Below are 24,330 nucleotides of genomic sequence, written 5' to 3' on the forward strand. Positions count from 1 at the left end.
ATTGGAGCCCAAAGGCACTGCACCAGAGCAGAGCCAGACACGGGGAGGGGGAACGTTCTGGGAGGCCAGTGGCAGAGGACCTCCCCATAGCTGCCAAATTCCTTCTTTTGGGACAGGTCAGGTCTCGATGGTGCGGGACCAGGGAGATCCAACCTGTATTGATGACACTCATTTTTCATCTTCCACATTTATTGTTATGCTGGTGCTGTCTTCAGACTGGACACCGAGTCAGCAGCCACTCCTCTCTACTCTTCCTTTAGAGCTGGGTAGCAATGATGTAAAATCCTGTTTAATTGACTTAACCAGTAAGGCAATTAAAAGAGGTGTGGGGGGCTTCCTCCTCCACCATGGACAAGAGTTGTTCTAGCCAGCCGGAGCATTTCCTGCCTATAGTGTGCTACTCAGGCCAGGCCTGCCACACAGAGGGGCTGCTACAGTCGGCCAGTTGGAATAGCCCCTGCCTGCGGTAGGCCCCGCAGGCCTGGACAGCTCCCTGCCAGTAACAGGCAGGGAGATGCTCCAGCCTCTACCAATTAATTAGAATTGGTAAGCCTCACCTGTTAAGGCTGAGGCTTACTGGTTATCCATTCACATCTCTACTGGGTAGCACTATATGTAGCTATTTACAACCCCCCCACAAGAATAGACACAAAGAAAGGGGGCAATGAAATTTGAGAACCACTGTCTCAAGTCTACTTTAATCTCGAACGAGATTACTGTATCATCTTGGGCAAGTCATTTAACATTAGTGAATCTCAGTTTCCCTATCTGTAATGATTTTACTAAACTTACACAAGTGGTTAAAGATGTTTAATATTTGCAAAGTGCCTTAAGACTTTCAAGTAAGCACTAAAAATCACCCAATGAATAAAAGACTGACTGAAAGAGGGGAAGTCCAGAAATTTCCAACCGACCAGTAACATTACAGGCAGAAGATATCTTCCTGACTGTGGTAACTTAATGCTGGTTACAGCAATAGCAGGACATTCACATAAAGTTTTATTAGAAATTCTCAGAAATATGAACAGTGAGATGTTTCAATAAGAGTTAAGTTTCTGACTTCTTACAAATGGAACATGCAATAACTGGCATTGTCTGTCTCCCTGCACACACACCCTGAAGGTCCAATATATCATGACCCACTAGGAAAAGGAATCCTTTGGAGACTTTCAGAGCCAGTACATTTTTAAACACTCAGACAAAACCACTGAAGTATAGAATTCAATCCCTGCTAAACTCGGAGATCAAAATGAAATAGAGTCAATAGAAACCAATAGAGTTAATTCAAGCAGCTTCTAAAGTGCAACTATTAGCTGTTCAAGTCTTGAAAACACAACATCACTTAAATCTCTCCCTCTTTTAAGGGTATTTTCTTAATATACTTGCTAAAAGAAAGGCAGGGGAGAAGACAATTACGAAGGAGTGGGGAAATTAACAGAAGTAATATTTCCCACTAGGAAATGCATCCACACATTTCTGAAATGAAGATCTCAGTTTAAATTAATTTCAGTGCAATATTACCCATAAATCTGCTGCATTTAAACGTCCATGTCACCAAGGTTACATAAGGCCTGCATACCAAGTTCATCGTGCAAACTGCTACCGCCTACAGCAGATGCATTGTCATGTGATGCTTCTAAGTGGACACTCCCATTTCTCACCAGCAAGGAAGCGCTAGCGCTGAGCACAGCTGCCTGGGAAGGGGGGCGGGACTGGACTTTGACCTGTGTTGTGGATTGCTGGCCTTGCTGACCATCTTGAAGGCTACGAAAAAACAGGGATTGGGGAAACATTACAGGGAAGAATAAAAATAGCTAGAAGTGACGTAACAAAGCTATTAAAAAGACAAAGTTAAAATAAAGCATACTGTAAGAAATCCATTGGACCTTTTAAATAAGCTAACTCCTCAGGAGTGCTGTACAGCAGAGTATTTAGAGGTTAGCCAAGTAAATATATTCCAAGTCCTCTACTACACCAATTAAAAATTGCTTATTCTTACTGCTTTATAATTTGTCGCACATAATGCTATTCATAACTTTCATTTGCATGTGAAATGGAAAGGTTGTATAAGGGATTACTTTAAAATATTTAATTACCAGAGACAACATCTTTTTAATTGTTAAATGCCTCTGGTACTTCTCAAAGCAAGAGCTGCTGACCTGTTAAATATCTGCTTTTGGTAGGGGCCCACATGAGTTACATCAACTCTGGACCTCAGCCCCAGACCCTAAGGCCACCGCAAACTGACAGCTTCAGCTCCGACCCCCAGTGATTCACAGCCTAGCACCAATCTGTGGTTGGGAACTGCTGGAGTAACACACTGTAGGTGGTCATACTAAGCCATGACTGAAGTCTTCCAAAATAAATTAGTCCTCCTCCCCAAAAAAAGTCACAGAATTTATGCTACTTTTAAAAATGTGGCTTGCAGATCACATATTAGGCTACTGTATTTTTAGTCTTCCTTCATTTTGTGAAGTAAGAAATTAAATGTTGCACAACTGCAATATATAATACATGTATTTTTTTTCTCTCTGTTCAAATAAGAAGTTATCTTGAGAGTCCTATTATGTTGAATATTTTATTGTTTGGTTGGGCAAATCAGGTTTCCCCTATGATTCAAAGAACATCAGCGTCCATTCTTTTTAGCAATTCAGTGTATAGGTGGTTTCTGGTGCCATTAAGGAAGATGCTATTCTACATCTGCATAACAAGACAACAACTGAGTTTTATATAAAAATACCTTATTACGCCAACAGAATATATTCTAGAACTTCTGTTTTCAGTTCCCTTCTCACAAAACCATTGGAAAAACCACAAGATTATGTATTCAGAATGGGTGTTAAAAAAGCACATGCACAAAAAGCAGACATGCACACAGCACATGAACAAAAGCAAGCTTCCACATCACTACCACTATTTAACGTATTTGGGTTTTAATGCTTTTCAATCTTATTTAATTTCGTGTTTTGCTGCCACAGACAAGGTTCTCAATGAACTACATGGTAACAGAAGTCCTTAGGGAAGTAAGATTCAAAGACACATCATCCCTCAAGAATACAACACTGACTCAGTTGAGCATTACCAAGCAAAACAATAAAACTAATCTGAACAGCCTATAATTACCTGAATAGACTTTCCTTCAAAAACAGCTACAAATTAAAAGTTGTACTTATTAACTTCCTTTAACTATCAAATACTATGACAATAAGAAAGCTAAATACCGAGGAACAGTTTGCAAAGAATATCTAACAGGGACAGCTATTCACAAGATAATTCTGAATACAAAAAGCTGCTTGAGCCATTCCATTTCAAACACAAGTAAATTTAACAATCTTACAAGTCCAGACTGTCATGCACATTGAAGTTAGTGTGCCAGCGTTATGTCTGAAGTGCCCAACACAATACTGGTACTTATCAGGTCATCTGGAAGTAATCTGTTTTTAAATGGGACACTATATATCCACATACCTACTTTATCAAAACGCCATCCGTTTACTAGAGACTAATTTAAAATCTTTTTCATGGTCAAATATCTAGTTACCAACACAATTTGTTTAGTTTAATAAAAATGTTTCAGTGCCAATATACCCTTGTAAAAATGTACATTGGAAATCTGAAGTGCAATTGCACATGTCTTCTAATTACCATCCCTAGGACATCTACTATTATGCCACAGTCAAGGGATAAGGAAAGAAAAGTCTCATTGGCAAGAATACTTAAGAAAACGGTATCAGGGCAACTGAAGGTTAATATGCCTAGCTGTTATTTAAGTTTGTAACTTGCAACGATTGAGTTTTAGCAATCTAAGAACTACAGAGAGAACTACTTCCTATTAGCAGAAATAGGAAATACCTACATATTTGCAGTAATCAACAATTTTCCAATAATTTGTAAAATCAGCTTGTAATGGATTATACTCATATTTCTATGGCGTGTGGTTTGTTTGGTTTTTTTTGGCACCCTGAGGTTTTATTTCTTACTTGAGTTTCTTCAGTGCAAATACAACTCCCATTAACACCAAGTTACAAAGGGAGCACTTTCCCCTCCCACCCCTCACCAGTTGTTTAGAACTCTAAAGAATTATTAACATGAATCATTAAAAAAATCAGTTTGTATTTCAAAGAAATCTATAACCAACAACTGTTGAGCCTCTTGCTGTAAGAATGAGGTCATTTGTAACACTGGTTGACTGGAAGTCAGATATACCATAGGCTAAGACATTTTAAACTATACTATATTGAGCTCCTAGCCAGCACCAAATACTTTTTCTAAGGTGTCCACTACCAGTATTTGGCTCTACATGCACATTCCCAACACTTAATTTCAGTTTATTCCTGGTTATGTGCTTCTTTGTAGATCTTCAGAGATCTAAAATAATGGGTTCCACACAGGCACAAATCAGGGCAGAGGCAACATATATAAAGAAGATAATTTACTTGGCCAAAATTTGTCTGTATTTTCTCATTCTTGAATATTTGTCATTGAATAAAAAGTTATATTCTCAAAGTTTAGCGCTCTCATTGTCCCCACCACAAAAATCCACCAGTATGTCACAGGTGTCATGGAAATCTTGGTGTCTACATTGGCAGGTGAGAAGGTGGCAGCTGCCAGCTACAGTTTTAAGCAGCAGAGATATCTGAGATAGTTCCTCATTTGCTTCATATTCTGCTCTCTCTGGTCCAGTTCCTCATTTGCTTCATATTCTGCTCTCTCTGGTCCAGTTCCTCATTTGCTTCATATTCTGCTCTCTCTGGTCCAGATATTACCAATCTCAGGCTTTTGCGCAGTTATTGGTACTCAAACTGAGTTGCATGATCTCCAACAGACAAAATATAATTACTCTACCTCCATCAGAAGAGCAGAGAACACACTGCAAATATGATGCCGAGCAGACAGAGGTGAATCAAGAAAATATGGAGAGTTACTATGGCCCTCAATGTTAGGTTATTCACTTTTCAAAACTGTTTAAAAATTATCTATGTTCAATCAATCAGAATAAAGATCAACATCTGCTTTTCTTTTAGTAAACTGTATTTTTTTTAAAAAAACCAACTCAGTATTGCTATGTATAGTAATAGCCAATAAAAGTGTTCCTCATTAACTTGTATCCTGGATAATGGAAGTAGGCTAGACTGGTATCAGAATCCAAGCTGCCTCTAATTACTCAAGTACCCCATACTCTAACAACATTATCTGAAATTCTTGAGTAGTTTCTCTCTCTCTCCATCTCAGCAGCCGATTACTGGTGCCTAGGGTTAGACCTATGCATCTTCATTAAAAAAGTGGGTTCCAAAATTCAGGGAGAGCATGTCTATACACATAAAACAAACCAATGCAACTGATTTGGAGGGGAGAAAAACAACTGATCTTCCATGTAGGAACAACTGAGAAATAACTATATTTGGGGGGAAATGGAAGACACACTTGAGTAAGTGTAAGACACAGGAAACAGATTTTAAACTTTCTCTCAGCCCCACCGTCTTATTTACATGAGCCACTGCATGCAAATGAGCAGAGTGTCAAATTCTGTATCTTATTTTTTAGAATCTAAGAGGAGATGACCAAATAGGGAGGAAGACGGAAAAATGTAAGCTGCTTTATACCAGATTTGCATTTTCTTCAAGATAAAACATCATCTTCAAAGAAACAGAAGATATGCACATTCTTACTTAAGGGTAACTCTCCTTTTTCCCCCCACAAAGAACAGAAAAATTGATGCCAAGTGTCTAAAGGCAAGACCTCGAAAGTTTCAATCCTAATATTCAATATTATTTTATAAATTCTGAATATTGGGAGCAATTAGTTGTTAACTAAGGTTGAGGGCAAGGCATTAAGAATATACAGATATATACACAGTATTTGGTCCTGCCATGAGGGCAGGGGACTGGACTCGATGACCTCTCGAGGTCCCTTCCAGTCCTAGTATTTTATACCCTAACATGTATCAAGTACCACATATAAGTAGAGTTACCTCCAAGCAATATTATGGGATTTATTACATCTAAAAACAAGATTATGCTAGTTTATGAATTATTTCATGTCTGCGTCCTAAGATTTAAAACATTTGCAAGATGGTTTAGCTATTTACATTATCCTAATAGTATGTTGTGAACCCTTCCCCTCTACAATCCCTGAGATGTGTGGATACTCATATTCCTCACTTTCCCCTTGGCAGAAAAAGAAACTAATTTAGCTTTTTCTTATTTATATTTGAAATGTAAAGTATCTAAAGACTTGACATGAAATTAAAGTTTCAAGAGAACTGAGTACAAGTCAGTTTGTCATTTTTTTTGGTGGTTACTCTAAACCACAGGTGCCATGTTAAGAGATTGGCTAACTGCCAATGTGGAGAAAGACTGCCACGTACACATGCACAATTCAACAACTCCAAAGACATGCAGAGACAGCCCAAAAAGGTTAAAGGTGAGGAGAGTGATTTTTGGCAATGCTAGTGGGTGTGGGAAATATGTAGTCTGCTGCATGCATGCTAAAGAGGGTGGAACATTTAGATACCATACCTGAGGGGTGATCCGATGAGCAATGTGGGAGGGGTGGGATTACTCCCTGCATTGTGCCGGCGCCGTACTGCCTGACGCCTAAATGTGCTGCGTTCACGGTGAAACATGACCATCTCCTCGCTGGCTTGTGCTGCTGCATCAAGACAGACTTTAGGTCAAACAGAAACCCAGTCCGAGATATATACACAGCAACTAACGTCTCTTCCCCCACCCACACCCTAATTAATGCATTTTGCAGCAAGAGAAACTAGTTATTTTCATTTACTGTACTCAAGTCATTTACTACAGTCATCTTTTACCTTAAATAGGATAAAGAAAGTACATTATAGCTAGATTTATATTTATTTTAAATATGCACTCTACTTTACTTTTCCCAGTGCCCAAATAGCCACGATTCCAAAAAGTTATTTCCTTCAAGACTTTAGATTTTTCTGAGACGGGAACTGAATGTACTTCTTCAGCACCCTAATATAAGGGATCAATTATAGGTAGCGCTGGTACCACTGCCTATTAAGGTTGCTTGATATTTCCCTTTATAGGACCCTTTTTTCTGTTGCATAACTTGAACCATTTGGTTGCAAGTTTTCTACACTGGATATGAAAAGTTTGTCCATATTGGTCAAGGTGAAATGAATGATATTCCTACTTATGCTACATACTTTCTATGTGATTTTACTCGAGTTATTCATATTAACCTTTTCATTGATGGTCATTAATTATGTGATATTCCTCATGCTTTGGTTGTCTGACTTCTGACCCTGGAATCTGAAAGTACTGAGCACTCACCACTGCAACTAAATTCAATGGGAGCTCTGTTTTACACATATTAAGTGCTATATAATGCTAAAATTGTTTTGAAAAATCAGACTATAGGCCTGTAAAACAGGGATAACACCACCCCATTCACATCACAGTGAGGTTTTGAAAACAAATTAGTCTTTGACCATTTCACAAGTATTTAGTGCTGAATGCCACAGAAAATCTCAGAAGAAAGTGAAAAGTCTATAGAGGCGGGTTTGAATACTGTGCATAGAACAATGGCCTGGAATGACACAATGAACCACCTGGAGAAAACAAAATAGTTGCTTATTAACTGAGCACTGTCCATTCTGCACACTGAATGAAGCAAGAGTCCTATGGATAATTGTGACCATGTACTTAAGGTTTGTATTAGAATACATATGCACAGGAGAAAGTAATTAATGTTGCCCAAGAAACCTTAACGCTGACATTAATGGTCTTTGCAACGTTAATGATATTCTTTGTACGTAATTTTTGCATGTGCTTTGTTAGATAATTTGACAATGACCTACTGAGCTTTTTCATTTTCTTGAAACTTTCTATAGGAGCGGCACGGGAAGCCCTCAGATGCATTTCAGCTGCTGGAACCAAAAGACCCCCTTTGAGATTTAAATCTCTCTTAGCTGCCATTAGACAACCCAGTCAGCTTGTATGAAAACCATTACACTTTTTTTTTTTTAAACTGCAGGACAAAAAGATTTCTATTAGAAGACCCTCTCCTGCTGTCCAATTTAGACTGCTAACTTATTGTTAAAATCAGTGAATGTCATAACTCTGTCCTCTCAAGATGTTACATGTCAAAGCTGCAACCAAAAAAAAACCTCAGTCTAATGTAAACAAACAAAACAAAAACTAGCAACAAACTACCTTCTGGGCAATGAGAACTGTGGTTCAGATAAAAACTTGGGCTCTTAAGTCCTGAGCATCTGCATTCACATGTAAGTTTCAAATTTGAGAGGTAGATAACTTATGGCATCTTGGCAAATGTTCACTCCTCAAGCTACACCTACACTACAGCTCAGATTCACGCTCTGAGATCAATCCAATGGTTGTCAACCTAGTGGGTGTAGCAAAGACCTTCCAAACTGACTGCAGACTGCTCTTCTGTCAATCCTGTTACTCTATCCCAGAGAAAAGCAAGGGAAATTGACGGGAGAATTTCTCCAGTCGACCACTCCACAGTAACTTGACTTAAGGTACGTTGCCTCCAGCTATATTATTCAAGTAGCTGGAACTGCGTAGCTAAAGTTTCTTTCTGCTGTAGTGTAAATGTAATCTCAGTAAAACTAATTCCACTCTACGATGCTGGAATTTTTTTGTTTACTGAAGAGTACAGGACTGGCTCCACTATATACAGCATCACTCACAAGACTCGCCTCACTGAATTATTTTAGGAATATTTCTAGACAAAGGCGCACTACTGTAAAGCCAATCAATCTAAATTCATGTGGGCTATAAAGTGGAGTATATATATAATCTTAACATTATAGAAACAAATAGTGCTATATTGTTAGCAGAGTGCAACAGGATTAAAATTAGCTTAAGACAGAAATGCAATAATGAATTAGCTAATTCCTGAAAAGCCCAGTTTTAGTAAGTCAAAGTCAAATCTTTGAAGTAAATCAGTTAGCATAGGCAAAGTTCCACAGGGTCATTCTCTCTCCATCTTAGAAAGTTCTATTTACAATACAACTTTGGCTCTCAAGCATTCAAATTTTACAACGATATGGTGTGCTCCAAAAGAGTTAAACTGTTTCTTCTATTTAATGATTAATTTTAATGAGCCATCAGAGACTTGTTAGTATCTGTTTAAAAGATATTAAAATTAGATGTGAAGTTTACAAGACACATAGCAACTAAATATGTATGTTACTACTCAGAGATCAATACAAGAGCTTTTGTGGAGACGCAACAAAATCCATGTTGACAAACTCAGCCCACCCATACATAATCTTCCTCTCAACAGCTGGAAATAAGTAGAATTTATCTTAGAGCACCATACTTTGAACCTGCCGGGAGGTTTATCTTTCATGCAAGCCTTTCCATACTGGATATACATCATTCCTCCCTGATTTCTGGATAAGAATCTCTGCCTGCCTCCTTTGTTCAGATGCTGCAAAAAAACAGATGAGAGCGAGGGGATTCTTAATTAGTTTATCCCACCCTCAGGCTGGCTTGTTTTAGTCCTCTCTCCACTACAAACTGCTGGTTGCATGACTTGCTGTTTGTAACTTTTTCCAAGCAGCAGTAAAATAAAGCCAAGAACACTGATCGAAATGAGTATTTTACATACTGATGTAGTTGTTCAGGAATTTTATTACTATGGTCTGCACTGCCTACAAACTAGTATCAGTTTAGCTAGGTTCCACTGAACAGCGCATGCCCTGGCATGGGCACATTTCAGTTTAAACCGGATCCTAATGTCAATGATTTTTTGTCAAGATCTAAATTTCTTCAATGAAACACAGGCAAGGTGTAGACTCCAGAGAAAATTATTAAAAATAATAGTAAGTAAATAAAAAGATTTCAGGGTTTGTTCAAAAGCAGTTGTGGTCTACTTATGACAACCTCTGTACCAATGGCTTTAAGCTAAACCGACAAAGGAATTCTGCTTCAAAGAGGGGCAGAAAGGGGTAACAGAAGTAGGAGAATAGAGAGGGTAAAATCAGAGGGGGGTGAGATTGCTTAAGGCATCTGCTTGCCCCTACAGGGCCAGATTCTCTGACTTAAGGCGATTAAAAATCATCCATGCAGTTTTCAGCCATCCTGGCTGCCAACACACCCTAATAATTAACAGTGTGCTGCTTCTCAGCCATCTGCTGCAGAGTTTCTACTGTAAAATTAGTAAATTCCTGTTTCCCTCATTCTCTCCTCCCCCCCCCCCCCCACTTCAAAGAGAGGTACACAAACATAGGACATTTGAAATGTTTAAGAAAGGGACCAGGAGGTATGGAGGCTAGTTAAAGACACCACTCTACTCTCCTTGCTAAATTGGTAGAGTAAACCTGTGTCATGGAAAGGGACCATTCATCAAGAAGGGTAAAAAGGGCAGGGCCAGCCAGCTCAGCACAGGGACTTGAGGTAAAGGAGGGTGTGGGCACGGACCTCCCAGTGAGGGCTGGAGAGCTGCATTGCCACTGATACTGGTGAGTGATTCAAGGGATGGTGAATAAGGGGCCTGAGGTGAAGTATCTTTTATATTCCGGATCAAACTTGAATTTGGCAACTGGCCCAGCCCTAGAAAGGGGGCATCCAATACAATTTTAAGGAGCTACAGGGGGCCAAAGGGGGAATTGAGCCATTCGTACGTTGTGTTGGGCAATAAAGTAGTTCTGTTTACTCCCTCTTCTCCTGGGTCACCTGTTTCTTCTCTAACGTAATTAGTCTGAAGTGAAGGTGTGATGATTTGGGTAACATGGTTGATATGCCAGAGTGCTGAATGATGAATACCTCTATGAGGCATCCACCTTGAGCTATCCTGTCTCTGCCAGACCAAGGACACAGGTAGATGTAAGAACTTAATTCTAAAACAGTCACTAAGCCAGTGGTCTCCAACCTTTTTAAGCACGGGATCACTTTTTGAATTTAAATGCAATCCAAGATCTACCTCAAAACCAAATATCCTTGCCCCACCTCTTTGAGGCCCCACCCCTACTCACTCCATCCTCCCTCTGCCCCCTCCCCTCACTCATTTTCACCAGGCTGGGACAGAAGGTTGGAGTGTAGGTTCTTGTCTTAGGTGAAGGGGTTTAGATTGTGAGGGACTCTGAGCTGAGCTTAGGGCAGCCAGTTGGGGTGCAGGAGGAGGTTCTAGGTGCCAGCCCTGGGAAGGTGTCTGGATGCATGGGGACTCAGGGCTCAGGCAGGGGCTTGAGGTATGGGAAGGTGTTTGTGACTGGGGTAGCGGTTCAAGATATGGGCTCCAGCTGGACATTGCTGGCCCCAGGTAGCTCCTGGGTGATGGAGCAGTGGGGCTAAGGCAGGCTCACCCCTGCTGTAGCCCTGCACCTCTCCCAAAAGCAGCCAGCAAACTCCATCTCTAGTCCTGTTGTGCCTCCCCTCTGTTCTGTGGAGATGGGATACAGGGTGAGAGAAGGGGGCACCTTGACATCAGTGCCCGCCTCTCCCTCCTCTGCCCAGCAAGCAGGAGGGTCTTGGAAGAACAGCTCCAAGGCAAAAGGCCAGAGATGCACAGCTGTGGGAGGAGGAGCAGCAGCTGAAGTGCTGGCACTTGATAGCCATGGGGCAAAACAAGTTAGGATCACCTGTCAGAGGCTCTAAGATCTACCAGAAGATCCCGATCTACTGGTTGGTGACCACTGCACTAAGCGCTCTGGGATAAAGGCTCACTATGGAGGTTGGCTCACTCCCAGAGGAGAATCAGTTTTCCCCAACCTTCTCAACCAGAGACAAAGTTACAAGAAAAAAAAAAAAAAAAGACGGATGGCGAAGGCAAAAAGTTTAAAGGATGAATGGGGAAAGGCCTATAGGTACTGCCCTGCACAAAATTTGTATCCACATCCAAACCATGATCTGCAAACATGGTCCGCAGCTACATGCAGATTTTCTGGGCTCTATCAACCACAGACGTTCGAGCAGTAGGAAGAATGGGAATAGGTGGGTCAAGGTAAGAGGAAGCCAGCTGATCATGGGGGAAGAGACCCTATGTTTTGGAAGAGAACTCAGCTGAAGGAGAAGGACCCTGCATCTCCATGATGATCCTGAACCCAGGTCCTCTCCTCCTTCAAAACACACAAAACCCTGGAGTGGTATAGTAGAGATGGTTGGGAATTTAGTTTAATCAGGAAATGCCAGTTCAGTAGAGTGAAGTATTCTGCTGAATCTATTACAAATTCAGCAAAACATATGAAGCACAGCACACTGCAAGGCATTCCACCCACCCCTCTACCCATCCCCAAAGACAAAGAAGCACAACACCAGAGTGCCTTGCTTTTCTCCCTGCCACTTCCAACTCTTCTTAGGGACAGAGGAGCACAGCACCTCTGGAACTCCAAGGGGACACTGGCACTGGTGGCTGGGCAATCTTGCTTCTTGGCAGCAAAGCTAGAAGGCTCCAGTCAGTTTCACAAATATGAGGGTTCCTGGTCTGAAATCTTTCTATCAATATTTTGGTTTTGATGTTCCATCCTGCTTCAGGAGCAAGTTCTCAAAATTAAACATTTTCAAAGAAAGGAATTCCTTTTTTCAGCCACCTCTAGTGGAGAAGAAACTGAGTAAGAAAACGCCCGACAGGTTATTTTTGTAAAGGTCAGAGTGTGTGTAATGTTGGACATGTGTGTTAGATGCCACACCTATCATGTGGCCTCTTGAGGTATCCCTTAAACCTCATGCCTTTCGGTGAAGTTCTGCAAGATGGTGAGTCTAAGCTATTGGTGGGAAGGGAGCAAGAGGTCAAGACCACTCCTGGTGGCCTAGGCATATGAGCTGAAGTAATCCATTTCCATGAAAAGGATAACTCTGCTTGAACTAGTGCACTAAAATTAGCAGCATAGCTATGGCTATCGATGAGGCAGTTCTGGCTAACTGAGCAAGTACAATCCCACTCAATCTCCTGGGTCTATATTCTAGCAGCTAGCTCAAGCTGCCACCAGGGCTGCACTGCTATTATTAAGCACTAGCTCAAACAAAGAATCACACCTGTGAGCTCCTGTGTAGACAGCTCCTGGGCACTTAGGCTCAGGCTATGCACCAGGTGCATGTATCATTAAAGAAAAGAACAATGCTGCAGCTTACTGAGACCCAGAGAAGCTTAAAGCACACAAGGGTTTCAGAGTGTGTACTCGCAGTAAACTGGGGAAATGCCAGCAGGAAGAACCTGACCAGTTTGTGACAGCAGGTTAACCAGACTTTGGGGTAGGGTGGGGTGGGGACAAAGGAATTACACCAGGGGTGGAGCTGGCACCAAGGGGGCCAGAAATGACCTCCTGTGGTCCAGCAAAATCTCTTATCTGGGACCAGTCAGATCCTGAGGGTGCCAGATCAGGGAAGTCCAACCTGTATTTATGCTGAAGATCTAACTTTCATACCTTAGACAGGAAGTAAAATGTATAAAAGCTTCATAAAACCTAGGTGAGATAAATAGAAAGATACTGGGAATTTGCAGGACCTGGTGGTATTGAAGGTGTTTTGTATTAAGCTCATATACACCACTATTTTCCTGCTTGTTCAAAGTCACATTTAACACAGGACCAAGTTATATTCTACATTCAAGCCCTACTTAAATTCTGTAGAGCTGAGAGTTATATCCCATAAATCCCTCTAGCAGTACTGTACAAAGTTTCACGGGTGGCGCATAGATAATGCTCATGGCTACCCATGTACCGATAAATTCAAGCATATCTATGAAGTACATTCAAGAAATGAACTGCTAGTTTAACTAGAAATCAGATTTTTTCAAGTTGGTTCCAGACTGACATGCATCAAATAACCAATACATGTAAACACTGAAGTCAGCAATGAATCCAGCAAACAGCCCTGAAATGTGAGAAGCATCCTAATGCTTGTTGTCATTCTCTTTCAGAAAAGTATACTCAGTTAAAAAAAAAATTTCAAACAGTTGTACGAGTGCTGCCAATACAAGACATTAATACTTCGCTTCCATTATTCACCATCATTTCATATATTTCAAAATTGTTTGTTGTTTTGTTTATTTTTTTACACTAGACACTGTTATTTCAGGTTCAGTCAAGATGATTTAGTCGTAGACAATGCTTCCCATTGCTGGTAGGAAACAAGAAAAAGTGCAGCCAAATATTTTAAGTAAACCGCAATAGCATGCTTTTTTGGGGGGGGAGGGGAGGGGAGACATTCTGTACTTTCTATCATTCCGCCCTGTGGAAAACTAGGTAAAGTTCCTAGCATTCTATAACTGGTATTCTAATGGGAACTTATCTCTAGGGCCATAGGGAAGCTCTCAATAGTAAATAATACTCAACACCAGTGGCAAGCAACTAGAGTAGTGGTTTCCCAAGTACGGGTTGCAACCCAGTTCTGGGTTGTGGAATGCCAGGCACTGGGTTGCTTTGCTGTAGAGTGATCAGATGCCTACTGGGAATTGCTAAGGCAGGCTTCCTCCCTGCCCTAGCACCATAGACCACACTGCACCCCAGAAGTGGTTAGCAGCAAGCAGGGCCAGCCTTAAGCTGATTCAGCTGATTCGAGCCCCGCGCCCCTGCATCCGGAAGTTGCTCCCTCGGCTCAGCTCCCCCCCGCCCTTACCTGCGCACGCTGCCGGCTGCTCCTGCTGTGCATGCAGTTCGCAGGTGGGCGGGGAGACGCCCGGGATTTTAAAACTGAAAAATGCCACGCAGCCGCCGCCATGGCACACGCAATTCACAGTCCGGCCCGGCAGACAGCAGAAGGTGGAGGAGTGGGAGGGGCTTAGACGGGGTGGGAAAGGAAGGGGCTTGAATGGAGAGGGAAGAGGCTTGTACAGAGGGAAGGGGGAGAGAGGAAGAGGCTTGTGCAGAGGGGGAGGGGCTTGTACGGAAGGTAGGAGGGAGAGCGGAAGAGGCTTGTGCAGAGGGGGAAGAGGAAAAAAGGGGAAGGTACCAAGAGACAGGGTAGAGGAGAGACAAATGGTAGGAGGCCAAGTACAAACAATCAGGAAAAGGGCAGGAGGGGAGGTGTCAGTGGGAGCGGGGGGACAGGGTGATGCTGGGAGAGGAGAGGAGAGGGGAAAGGCATTGGAGGCTGGAGGGGAAGGTGCTGAGAGAAGGCCTGAAAGAAGGGGGGCATGAGAAAGGTAGGGATGGAGCAAGTCATGTGTGAGGGCACAGAGGGGCAGGAGGGGAATGGGGCAGAGAGTGGTGAGGGGGTGGACATCAGGGAAAAAGAGGGCAAAGGGGGCAGGGGCAGTGAGGGAAGGGGAAGCACCAGGAGGGTGCAAGGCTAAGGGAAGGTGCAGGTGCCAGGGGATTCTGGGCGTGAAGCAGAAGAGCAGACACCTACAGGGAAGGGACCAGCACCACAGGAGAGAGGCAGGGCAGGTGTGTAGAGGGAGGTGTTAGAAGAGGGGATGAGGAGGGGTCGCTCACATGATCAGAGTGGGGCTACTGGAGGAGTGGGCACAGGGGGGAGAGAAGGGCTGGTGGAGGGGGGCAGGTTGCAGGGGGGCTGAGGGCAGTGAGAAGAGCAGGAGTCAGGACAGCAGAGGAGGGTGAGGAGTTAGTGGGCAGCAGGCACCAGGGGAGATGGAGCAAGGAGAGGAGACATGGCAGCAGAGAGAAGGTAAAAGTTTATAAAATATTTATTAATAACTTGGTATGCTGCCCACGACCAGTTTGTTTGTGCCCCACGCTGCAGTTTGGGTGTATGTGGGGATCAACGCGCGGCCGGTGAGTGGGAGCCAAAACAAAAGTAGTCAGTCTAACGATCTTCTGTTATGTGTTTTAGTAGTTAAATTCTTGAACTGTCATTGCTCATGAAAAGTGTTGTCACATGGGTAGAAATCAGGTAACTATTGAATTTTGTTAATATCAGCAGAACTGACTTAAATGGGGCCTGTGTGTTGTGTAGTCTTGCCTTAATCTTTGTATTCATGCCTGTCAGTGTGAGAGAATCTATTTGTATATATTTGTTTGCATATGTAACCACACTTAAGTTGAGGCCCTCAGCATGTTCTGTAAGTATCAGTGTGGCCCCTGGGGCTTCCGAAGTTGAGTTGCCCTACCTCATCCCTGACAGGTGTCTGTCTAACCTAGTCTTAAATATCTGCAATTTATGCCCATTGCTTTTCATCCTAACCTCAGAGGCCAAGCAGAACAATTTTTCTTCCTCCTCCTCCTCATGATACTCTTTTAGATACTTGAAAGCTGCTCTCATGTCCCTTTTCAGTCTTCTCTTTTCCAAGGTAAACAGGGCTAATTTCTTCAGCCTTGCCTCATATCTGATGTTCTCCTGATCTTTCATCATTTGTGTTGATCTTCTCTGGGCTTTATCCACATTTCCTGAAATGTAGTGCCTAGAACTGGACATGATACTCCAGCTGGGGCCTAATGTAGATGGCTCATTCCCTGCCTAGGGGACGTGAGACTGGGTGGGTTAATTTCCAATCCTCCTGTTTATTCTTTTCTTAAGGAGGGCACAGTAGTTCTGATGGGGCTTGGAGAAGGGATGGAAGCCAGATCCAAGATCAAGGAGCCCTGGGAAGTGGGCCCATAGAAAGGAGACTGGACCTGTGGATGCCTTGGGAGTCAGCAGCAAGGGCCTGCTTTGGGAAGCCCCCTCTTTGGAGGTGAATGTGGCAGCATTGAGACACCACCCAGAAGCAGGCACCATCGGAACTAACTGCAGATTCATGGGACGGCTCTCACAGATCTTGCACATGCATAAGATGATAGATCTGCAGGAGGGGGAGCAGTGGCTTAGTGAGGGGGCTGAAGCTGTCAGTTGCCCCGGGAGAAAAATATAAAATTTAGCTAAAAACAGATGTCACATTTTTAAAAGGAATACCGTATCTCCTGCCTTTTGTCTATTTTTCTCTCTTTAGTCACTCAGTTAAAATTTTCAAAGGCACTTGAGTGACTAAAGTCATTTTTGAAAATTGGACTTGGAAATCTAAGCTCAGATTTTTCAAAGATAATTAAGCTCCTAAAGAGACAGTTGCCAACTCGGATCTTCAAAGATATCTATCTGATCTTTACACACCTTTGAAACTCTGGTCATAAGTGTCCTAGTCAGTTCTGAACGTGAGATGTAGGAGCCCAGTCCTAATTCCTTCAGTCTTTTTTTTTTTTAATTTAAACATTTATCTACACTAATTCCTCTTTCTCTTTCACTATCCAATAAATGCATGGATCAAAATTATAGGTGCTTTTTGAATATGCTGACTTGAGAATGGAAAGATTTCATATTGTCATGTATGATTCCTGGTAACCCATCTCAAATATGAAAAACTAGGTTGATACCTGTTCATTTCAGGAGCTGTTGAATTCAGTTTACCATTTGCAGTATCATTAGGATGTTTAGTGGAGAAGATTTTTTTATTTATTTATACTGTGGGCAAAGCATGGGCTTACAAGAATTCCTCCATTGTTTTATCATGAGTCTCAAAACATTTGGGCTGTGCCTAGACTGGCAAGTATTTCCGCAAAAGCAGCTGCTTTTGCGGGAAAACTTGCCAGCTGTCTACACTGGCCGCTTGAATTTCCGCAAGAACACGGACGATCTCATGTAAGAAATCAGTGCTTCTTGTGGAAATACTACGCTGCTCCCATTCGGGCAAAAGTCCTTTTGCGTAAAAACTTTTGTGCAAAAGGACCAGTGTAGACAGCTCAGATTTGTCTTGTGCAAAAAAGCCCCGATCGCGAAAATGGCGATCGGGGCTTTTTTGCACAAAAGCACGTCTAGATTGGCACGGACACTTTTCTGCAAAAAGTGCTTTTGCAGAAAAGCATCCGTGCCAATGTAGACGATCTTTTCTGCAAATGCTTTTAACGGAAAACTTTTCAGTTAAAAGCATTTGCAGAAAATCATGCCAGTCCAGACATAGCCTTGGTGTTTTTCTAAAGGCCTGGAGTCAATTGATTATGTAGGAATCTCAGCTTTCATTTAAAAAAAGTTTTCTATACTTCTGGGCCTTACAGCTAAGGAGGAAAGCTTTAAAACATGAACCTTAAATACTCAAAAAACAAAAGGCCAATAAAACTCCAACATGTTTTATTTTTAAAATATCTTATGATTTGTAGACCAGTCTCATAACTTTGTATAGGCGTTCCTTGTGATTTTTTGGGTTGGCCATACTGCTCTTTGGTGAATTTAGAGAGGTCTCTCCCTTCAGTTTCCCTTTCCATCCTCCTTTTTTGTCACATCTCATCAGAGAATCATAGAGACAATGGAAAGTAGTGTGAGTAGGGTGAGTTAATGACTGGTCAGGGTGACTATTATGAGCCAGTGGTCTGAATGAGCCATCTACTGCCATCTGTTAATCAACTGTAGGAAAAGGCTTCACAAGCAGACCTTATTTATATAGACAACCTACTTTGCCACAGTGATCAGTAGACACAAGGTGATCAATTTTGGCTCTTTTGGGTTGAAATTCACTTAAGACTTGGAGCTGGGAGAATGAAATGTTGTTATCCATATTGTATGATTAAAAGGTTAAAGACCTGAACTTAATATGACCTGGCTTAGGGTCTACCATAACTTGAACACTAAGCAGAGGACAGTGAGTCACATCTAACTGAAAGTCACAAAAGATAGAAACAGGTTTTATTTCTGGTGGTGTAGAGTCTATTTAGGAATCCTCAATTATATCTGACACTTTACATCCAGTGTTTAAAGGCAGAGATGACTCGAATCAATTGAGAGTCCTTGTCTTGTCACAGTGATTGCTTGAGCAAAAATCATTGATAAAATCTTGTGTAGACTGACTCTGGACTCAACATGCAGGGAATGTGTTGAAGGGCAGTGCAAGGAGGCAATGGTGGTGAAGTACCATATTACCTAGTGAAATCATTGGTGCTGAAGTCATTAAGGACTGGAATTTGACCACACAACTGACACTTTCTTAACAAAGACTCCATTTTTGCTATTTAAAAAGTAAATCAATGTAACAGAAAACTGCAACACTCTCTAGTAACATTTTAAAAATTAAATTTTAAACTTTATTGAAAAAATTGGATAGTTTGCAATTGAAAATATTTGACCTACACTTAAAGCAACTGATTTAATTTTGTGTAAAATTTTGCATAATAAAGGATGGCTTTTTTTGAAAAATGTTCAATTATGTAGATATGATTTTGATCAGATCTAATTGATGTGATATTTGTGTGTGGTTGTGGTTTGGTTTTTTTTTGCTCAACAAAAAATCCGGGCTGGGAGGAGGGCACCACCAAGACAGTTCGAATTGGGCCCCGCACTTCCTAAAGCCGGCCCTGGCAGCGGGTCCAGCTCCTAAGCAGAGGGCAACAGGGTGTCTCAGCCAGTGGTTTCCAGCCAATGGGAGCTGGATGGATGGTGCTTGCATGTGACAGCAGCACGCAGAGCCACTTGCACACCTCTGCCCAGAACTCAGACCTGCTACTGGCTGCTTCTGGGGCATAGTGTGGTCTGAGGTGCCAGAACAGGTGAGAAGCCAGCCTTAGAATCCACGCTGTTCAGCTGATTGAGTCTCACTGTACTTAAGCCTATGCCCCAATCCCTTGCCCTAGCCCTGAGCCTCTTTCTGCACCTCTAACCCTTCATTCCCAGACCCACTCCTGAGCCCAGAGTCTAGTCAAAAGATATAATTATGTTAGGGCATAGGCATCAACAATTTTCTTCAAGTGGGTCATGAGAACAAAAATTGAAAACCACTGAACTATAGGGTACTCCTTACAGTTTGCTGACTCAAGGTAGTGGCTGCTAATTTATGCTAGTTACACATGCTTCCATTCTTTCTATGACTGCTCCAGCAAAAGCCTATCAAGCTGTCGTCTACTACCCTGAGCATCTGTTGCAATAAGCTACAATCAGATCAAGGTATCACAGATCTACAGCTCACTGGGCACCCAAGATTGAACACAATGCTAAGCAGTTCAGGGACTTTCTACACAACATACTGTGCTATCCAACTGTGTTAACCTTTTGCTACGGTGAGTAAAGGTTTATGTCGGAAATATTTATACTGAGTGGCTAGCCTTCACTGACATTGCCATTTGTGGATGTTGTCCATAAATAGAGCCAGTGAAAGCAAAAGCAGGAAAGCAAAAGGAGGAAAAAAAGTGGGTTAGGGTGGTTAATGACAAACCTGTTCTCAATCCTGAACTTGCTTACTATGCAGTCATATTTCCACTTTTGCCATGAACCTGGCCCCTACCATATACACCATAAAGGGTTAAATAGCTACTTATGAAGTTGGAAGTTTAACTACTCCATTTCATTCAGTTGCCTCTTATGCAACTGTGTCTAAGTGATAAGCAAGCCCTACAAAGAAAGAAAAAGTGGGGGGGGGGGGATAAAGTGTTTTTTCCCTATCTTTCCTTCTCTTCAGCATCGGAGGAAGTGAGTTGTAGTTCACAAAAGCTTATTCTCTAGTAGTCTTTGAAGTGCCACCTGACTTCTTATTTTTGCTAAAACAGACTAACACACCTACCTCTCTGAAACCTGTAATACTGTGGAGGAACACCAGGAATTATGAATTCTTTGTTATGTTATTGGCTTAAGAGGGGAATGTTGCCTAAAGATTATAGTAGCACAAGCAGGCATGTACATACGACACATTCAGCCTGAAAAGGAACTAAGACTTAGGTTGCCCATATTAGAGATAGGATTCTAGTTGCGGCTCATGATTACATGGTTATGGCAAGAGTATATTATACACCACCAAATAAGACAAGGGAACAGGATGAGCAGCTTCTTAAACACCCTCTGCGTTCTATAGGAAAAAAACAACATCATGAGGAATTTCAATCTAGAGAGGATAAAACTAGATTTTAAAAGGATTACTTAAGCTACACACAATCTTCTCTTTAAAAATAAACCTGCTTAAAATTAAATTTGCAATTATAATACATTTAGGCCTTGAGGCATGTTGTTATAATCTATTAAAATTTAAATACATAAAAGCATGGTGCAATGAGTCCTCATATTAAGATCAGTTATCTCTAGAGACAGTGTACTGTGTCCATCCTTATTTGTACATCACAAACCATTAAAACAACAACTTCTACTAAAATAGTTTAAGGTAAGTGAATTTAAACTAACAAGAATGCAGTTATGGTCAGAACAGAGATTACAAAAAAAGACCTTTTATTAATTACACGTTCCAGTTGGTATTAAAATCAAAGCTGCTTACCATTTTGATGGCAAAGGTCTTTTTACTATGTTTAACAATATTAACCACTAAGCGCTATTTGTGAAAAAGCAGACTGGATTCTTTTTTTTATTCAGATTTGCTCAGGTGATTTGCTAAATTCTACAACTCATTACTAATGATTAGGACTCCATGTCTGTCAAGTGGTCCAGGGCAGCTGACCACAGGGACCATCCACATAGTGGCTGGTGCAACTGTGCCCAGGGATCATTTGAGCAGTAGTCATAAGAACAGAAGCAGCTGCAGCTTGGCAGCCCCTGGCAGCTGTCCTTGGGGCAGCCAGAACACTGGTGCAGCCCCCTAATCAACCCCTCCCCAGGCCAGCAGCCTTCAGGATCATCCCCCTCAACAGCTGACACCCCTCAGCAATGGCTCCCCGATAAGATTTAGTCAAGGGTATTTCATAGTGTAAATCAGTGGTCTCCAACCTTTTAACCACAAGATCATTTTTTCAATTTAAGGTCAATGTAAGATCTACCTCAAACCAAAATACCTTTGCCCAACTTCCTCCCTGCCCCTTCTTTGAGGCCCTACTCCTCCCTCCACCGTTTCTCCAAGGCCTCACCTTACACACTCCATCCACCTTCCTCCCCCATCCTCACACACTTGCACCAGGCTGGGGTAGAGGGTTAGGGTGCAGACTTTGGTCTTGGGCCAAGGCGTTTGGAATGTGGAAGGGGCTTGGGGCTTAGGTTTTATTGTTTTCTGGTTTGGGAATGTGGAATTAATGTTCAAAGCTGTTCAAAGTGTATTTTTTTTCTTTTCCTTTAAAAGTGTTTTCCTTTTGTACTTAAAGTCCTGAGCCCAGGGGATCCTCCATAGTATCTAAATTAACAGGTGGCTCTTTTCCATCTAGTCATTATCCTGGCACCTATAAAAGTTGGCTTATTTTTTTTTTTAATTAACCTGGTATTGGCTCATTTCTGTGACCTGGAAAATCTACCTGTGGGTATGGATGCCTCTGACTACAGCTACAGCAGCCTGCAGCTTATTTTCTCTTTTCTTTTTCACGCTCTTTGGGGAAAAAATCTTGAGGCACCCCTGATGTTTTAGGGAGGAGGTTTCCCAAGTGATCCCTTCCCTGGTTTCCTTGGAATACTTGGGTGGTGGCACTGGATATTCCCCAAAGTCCGGGTATTAGGATTTGGGGTGGAAGTTTTGGTACCAAAGCCTGTAGAGATCAGGTTTTGGAGTGCTTTTGCAGGCCCCCACTTCTGCATTTGTCATGCGGGAGTAGGGAACAGCCTTGACAAAGCATAAGAGAAATGAAAATGATGAAATGCACAGACCAAAAATCCACAAACACCACACTTTGCAAGCAGTAAAAGGAAAAACACCTCCACCTTCCCCTTCCTCCTCCTCCCCCCTCCCCCTCCATGTGTTGGGTCAGGAGATGAGACTACGCCCTGTTTTGAAACTGGAGGGGAAGGGGGAAGTTTTAGAAGCTGCCCCTCCCCCAGCACATTCTGGCAGAAACCAGCCAATGAGAGATGCTTGTTAGAATAACAGGCAGATAAGAAGAATCAAGCCCCCTCTCCTGGGCTCAGATATTCATGAAGAACATGGCCAGGCAAGCAAGCTGGCTGGCATGGAAACATTTTAAGCTCTGCAGGAAGGCAGGCTAATTTGGCAGCTGACAAGTCAGTCTCTTGGCCACAGTCTGCTTCTGGCACACCAATTCTCTGCCCTCCCCACTCAACATACCCAAACCCTCTGTCCCTCTCTTACACCCATATCCCCTCCCAGATCTGGTACCCCAATCTCCTGTCCCAGATCACAATCCCCTCGTACCCTAGGTCACATCCCAAAGCCCTGCACTCCAATCCCCTGTCCTAGGTCACAACTGCCTGCTTCATCCCAACTGCCTCCCAGACTCCAATCTCCCTCCTGCACTCTAGTCCCTTACCCCAAGTTCCCTTCTGCAGCCAACCTCCACTCCAGACTCCGCATCTCCTCCATTAATATCACGGAAGAGTGCGGCCCTCGACCACTTTCCAAAATCTTGGAGTGGTCCCCCCGGCAAAAGTTACTGCCCACCCCTGTACTACAGGCAACTAAGCAGGGCTATATACATTACCAAACAAATTAAATTTGACCAAGAATCACTGACAGAATCCTTAATGCCAGTTTCACAATTTTTCAGAAAGTAAACATACTTTAAGTTATAAAGCTTGCTTCTAAATCATGGACAGTAAATGGATACTGTCAGTTGTGTTTAGTTTTCCACTTGGACTTTAAACAAATTCCACCTTACAAGTTGAAATGTGATTACTTCTTATGATTTAAGCAAATTCAGTACTTGCTCTAATAAAAGTAACTTAATTACAATTTCTTACAACTTAATTACAAAATGTTTTTATAAGTTGCATCTACCCACACACTTGCAGTTTTATTGTTTTCATGACTTTCATTAACAGGATCCAGGTATCAGACATAAAATCCAAATTCAAAGAAAACTAGAAGTCAGACAAATCATATCTATACAGGAGATCTTGAACATTCTTATTCATTCAATTTCCAAAAACCAAGTGACAAGACTCGACCTTTTGGTGTAAGGTAGTCTGTTTGGCAAAATGACTAATAAAAACTCAGAAGCTAAAACAGATTACTGACTGATTGAGATGAAATCCTCAATATTAACAAAAATTATGTCCCTGTGCTCATTTTGCCTGCAACCAATAAATAATTCAAGTTTATGTCTGATGTTCCCTTGGTAACCCAAGCAATTTTAAACAGCAACAAGAAGCTGTAGTCCCCTCGCTGTCAGGAGCACTGAGTTGGATAATAATAATAAGGAAAAAAGTTATTCCTGATGCAAATGATTTTGCACCTTGGTAACAATGGCAAAGCTAAAGCCAAACATCAAATTCCAATAAATATGAAGGTTATTTCAGTAGCTGGGTCAGTTGGGACGGTGTGTCTAGGGACTGAACCTCTCTTCCCTTGATCACCCTCAGTCAGCCTTATGATCACCCTCTTCTGTGTGGTTAAAGAGGGGAGAGAGCAAACCTAGGAGAGAAGGCATAAAAAAGCCAGAGGCTAAGTGACAAGGGACAGCTAGTAATCAGGACACTGCAAACCAGGGAGTTTAAATGTGTTGGAGTCCTAATACAGCCACTTTGGTGAGAAAGGGCTGCATTGCCTGTACCATGCTCTTCCTGTCTCCTCTACCTATGCTTATATCCAGATAGACCT

The 24,330-nt window shown here is 42.1% G+C and overlaps 1 protein-coding gene across 9 annotated transcripts in view; it reads right to left on the reverse strand.

Annotated features, from left to right (window-relative positions):
- PCNX1 (pecanex 1) overlaps positions 1–24,330 on the reverse strand; it is a 162,359-nt gene that overhangs the window by 98,879 nt on the left and 39,150 nt on the right. For 6 of the 9 annotated variants that reach the window (XR_012903471.1, XM_075927291.1, XM_075927289.1 and 3 more), the window contains exons 7-8: positions 6,519–6,651; positions 1,580–1,764 (exon numbers count right to left, since the gene is read on the reverse strand). The exons of 1 other annotated variant lie outside the window; for it this stretch is intronic. Coding sequence is in view for 7 of the 8 variants with exons in the window: in XM_075927291.1 (XP_075783406.1) it covers positions 1,580–1,764; positions 6,519–6,651 (318 nt within the window). In the remaining variant the exon portion in view is untranslated. The remainder of the gene's footprint in view (positions 1–1,579; positions 1,765–6,518; positions 6,652–24,330) is intronic. 2 more of the 9 variants (XM_075927290.1, XM_075927293.1) reach the window with 2 other exon arrangements.

This window comes from Pelodiscus sinensis, chromosome 4 (assembly GCF_049634645.1).
Source record: "Pelodiscus sinensis isolate JC-2024 chromosome 4, ASM4963464v1, whole genome shotgun sequence".
NCBI lineage: Eukaryota > Metazoa > Chordata > Testudines > Trionychidae > Pelodiscus > Pelodiscus sinensis.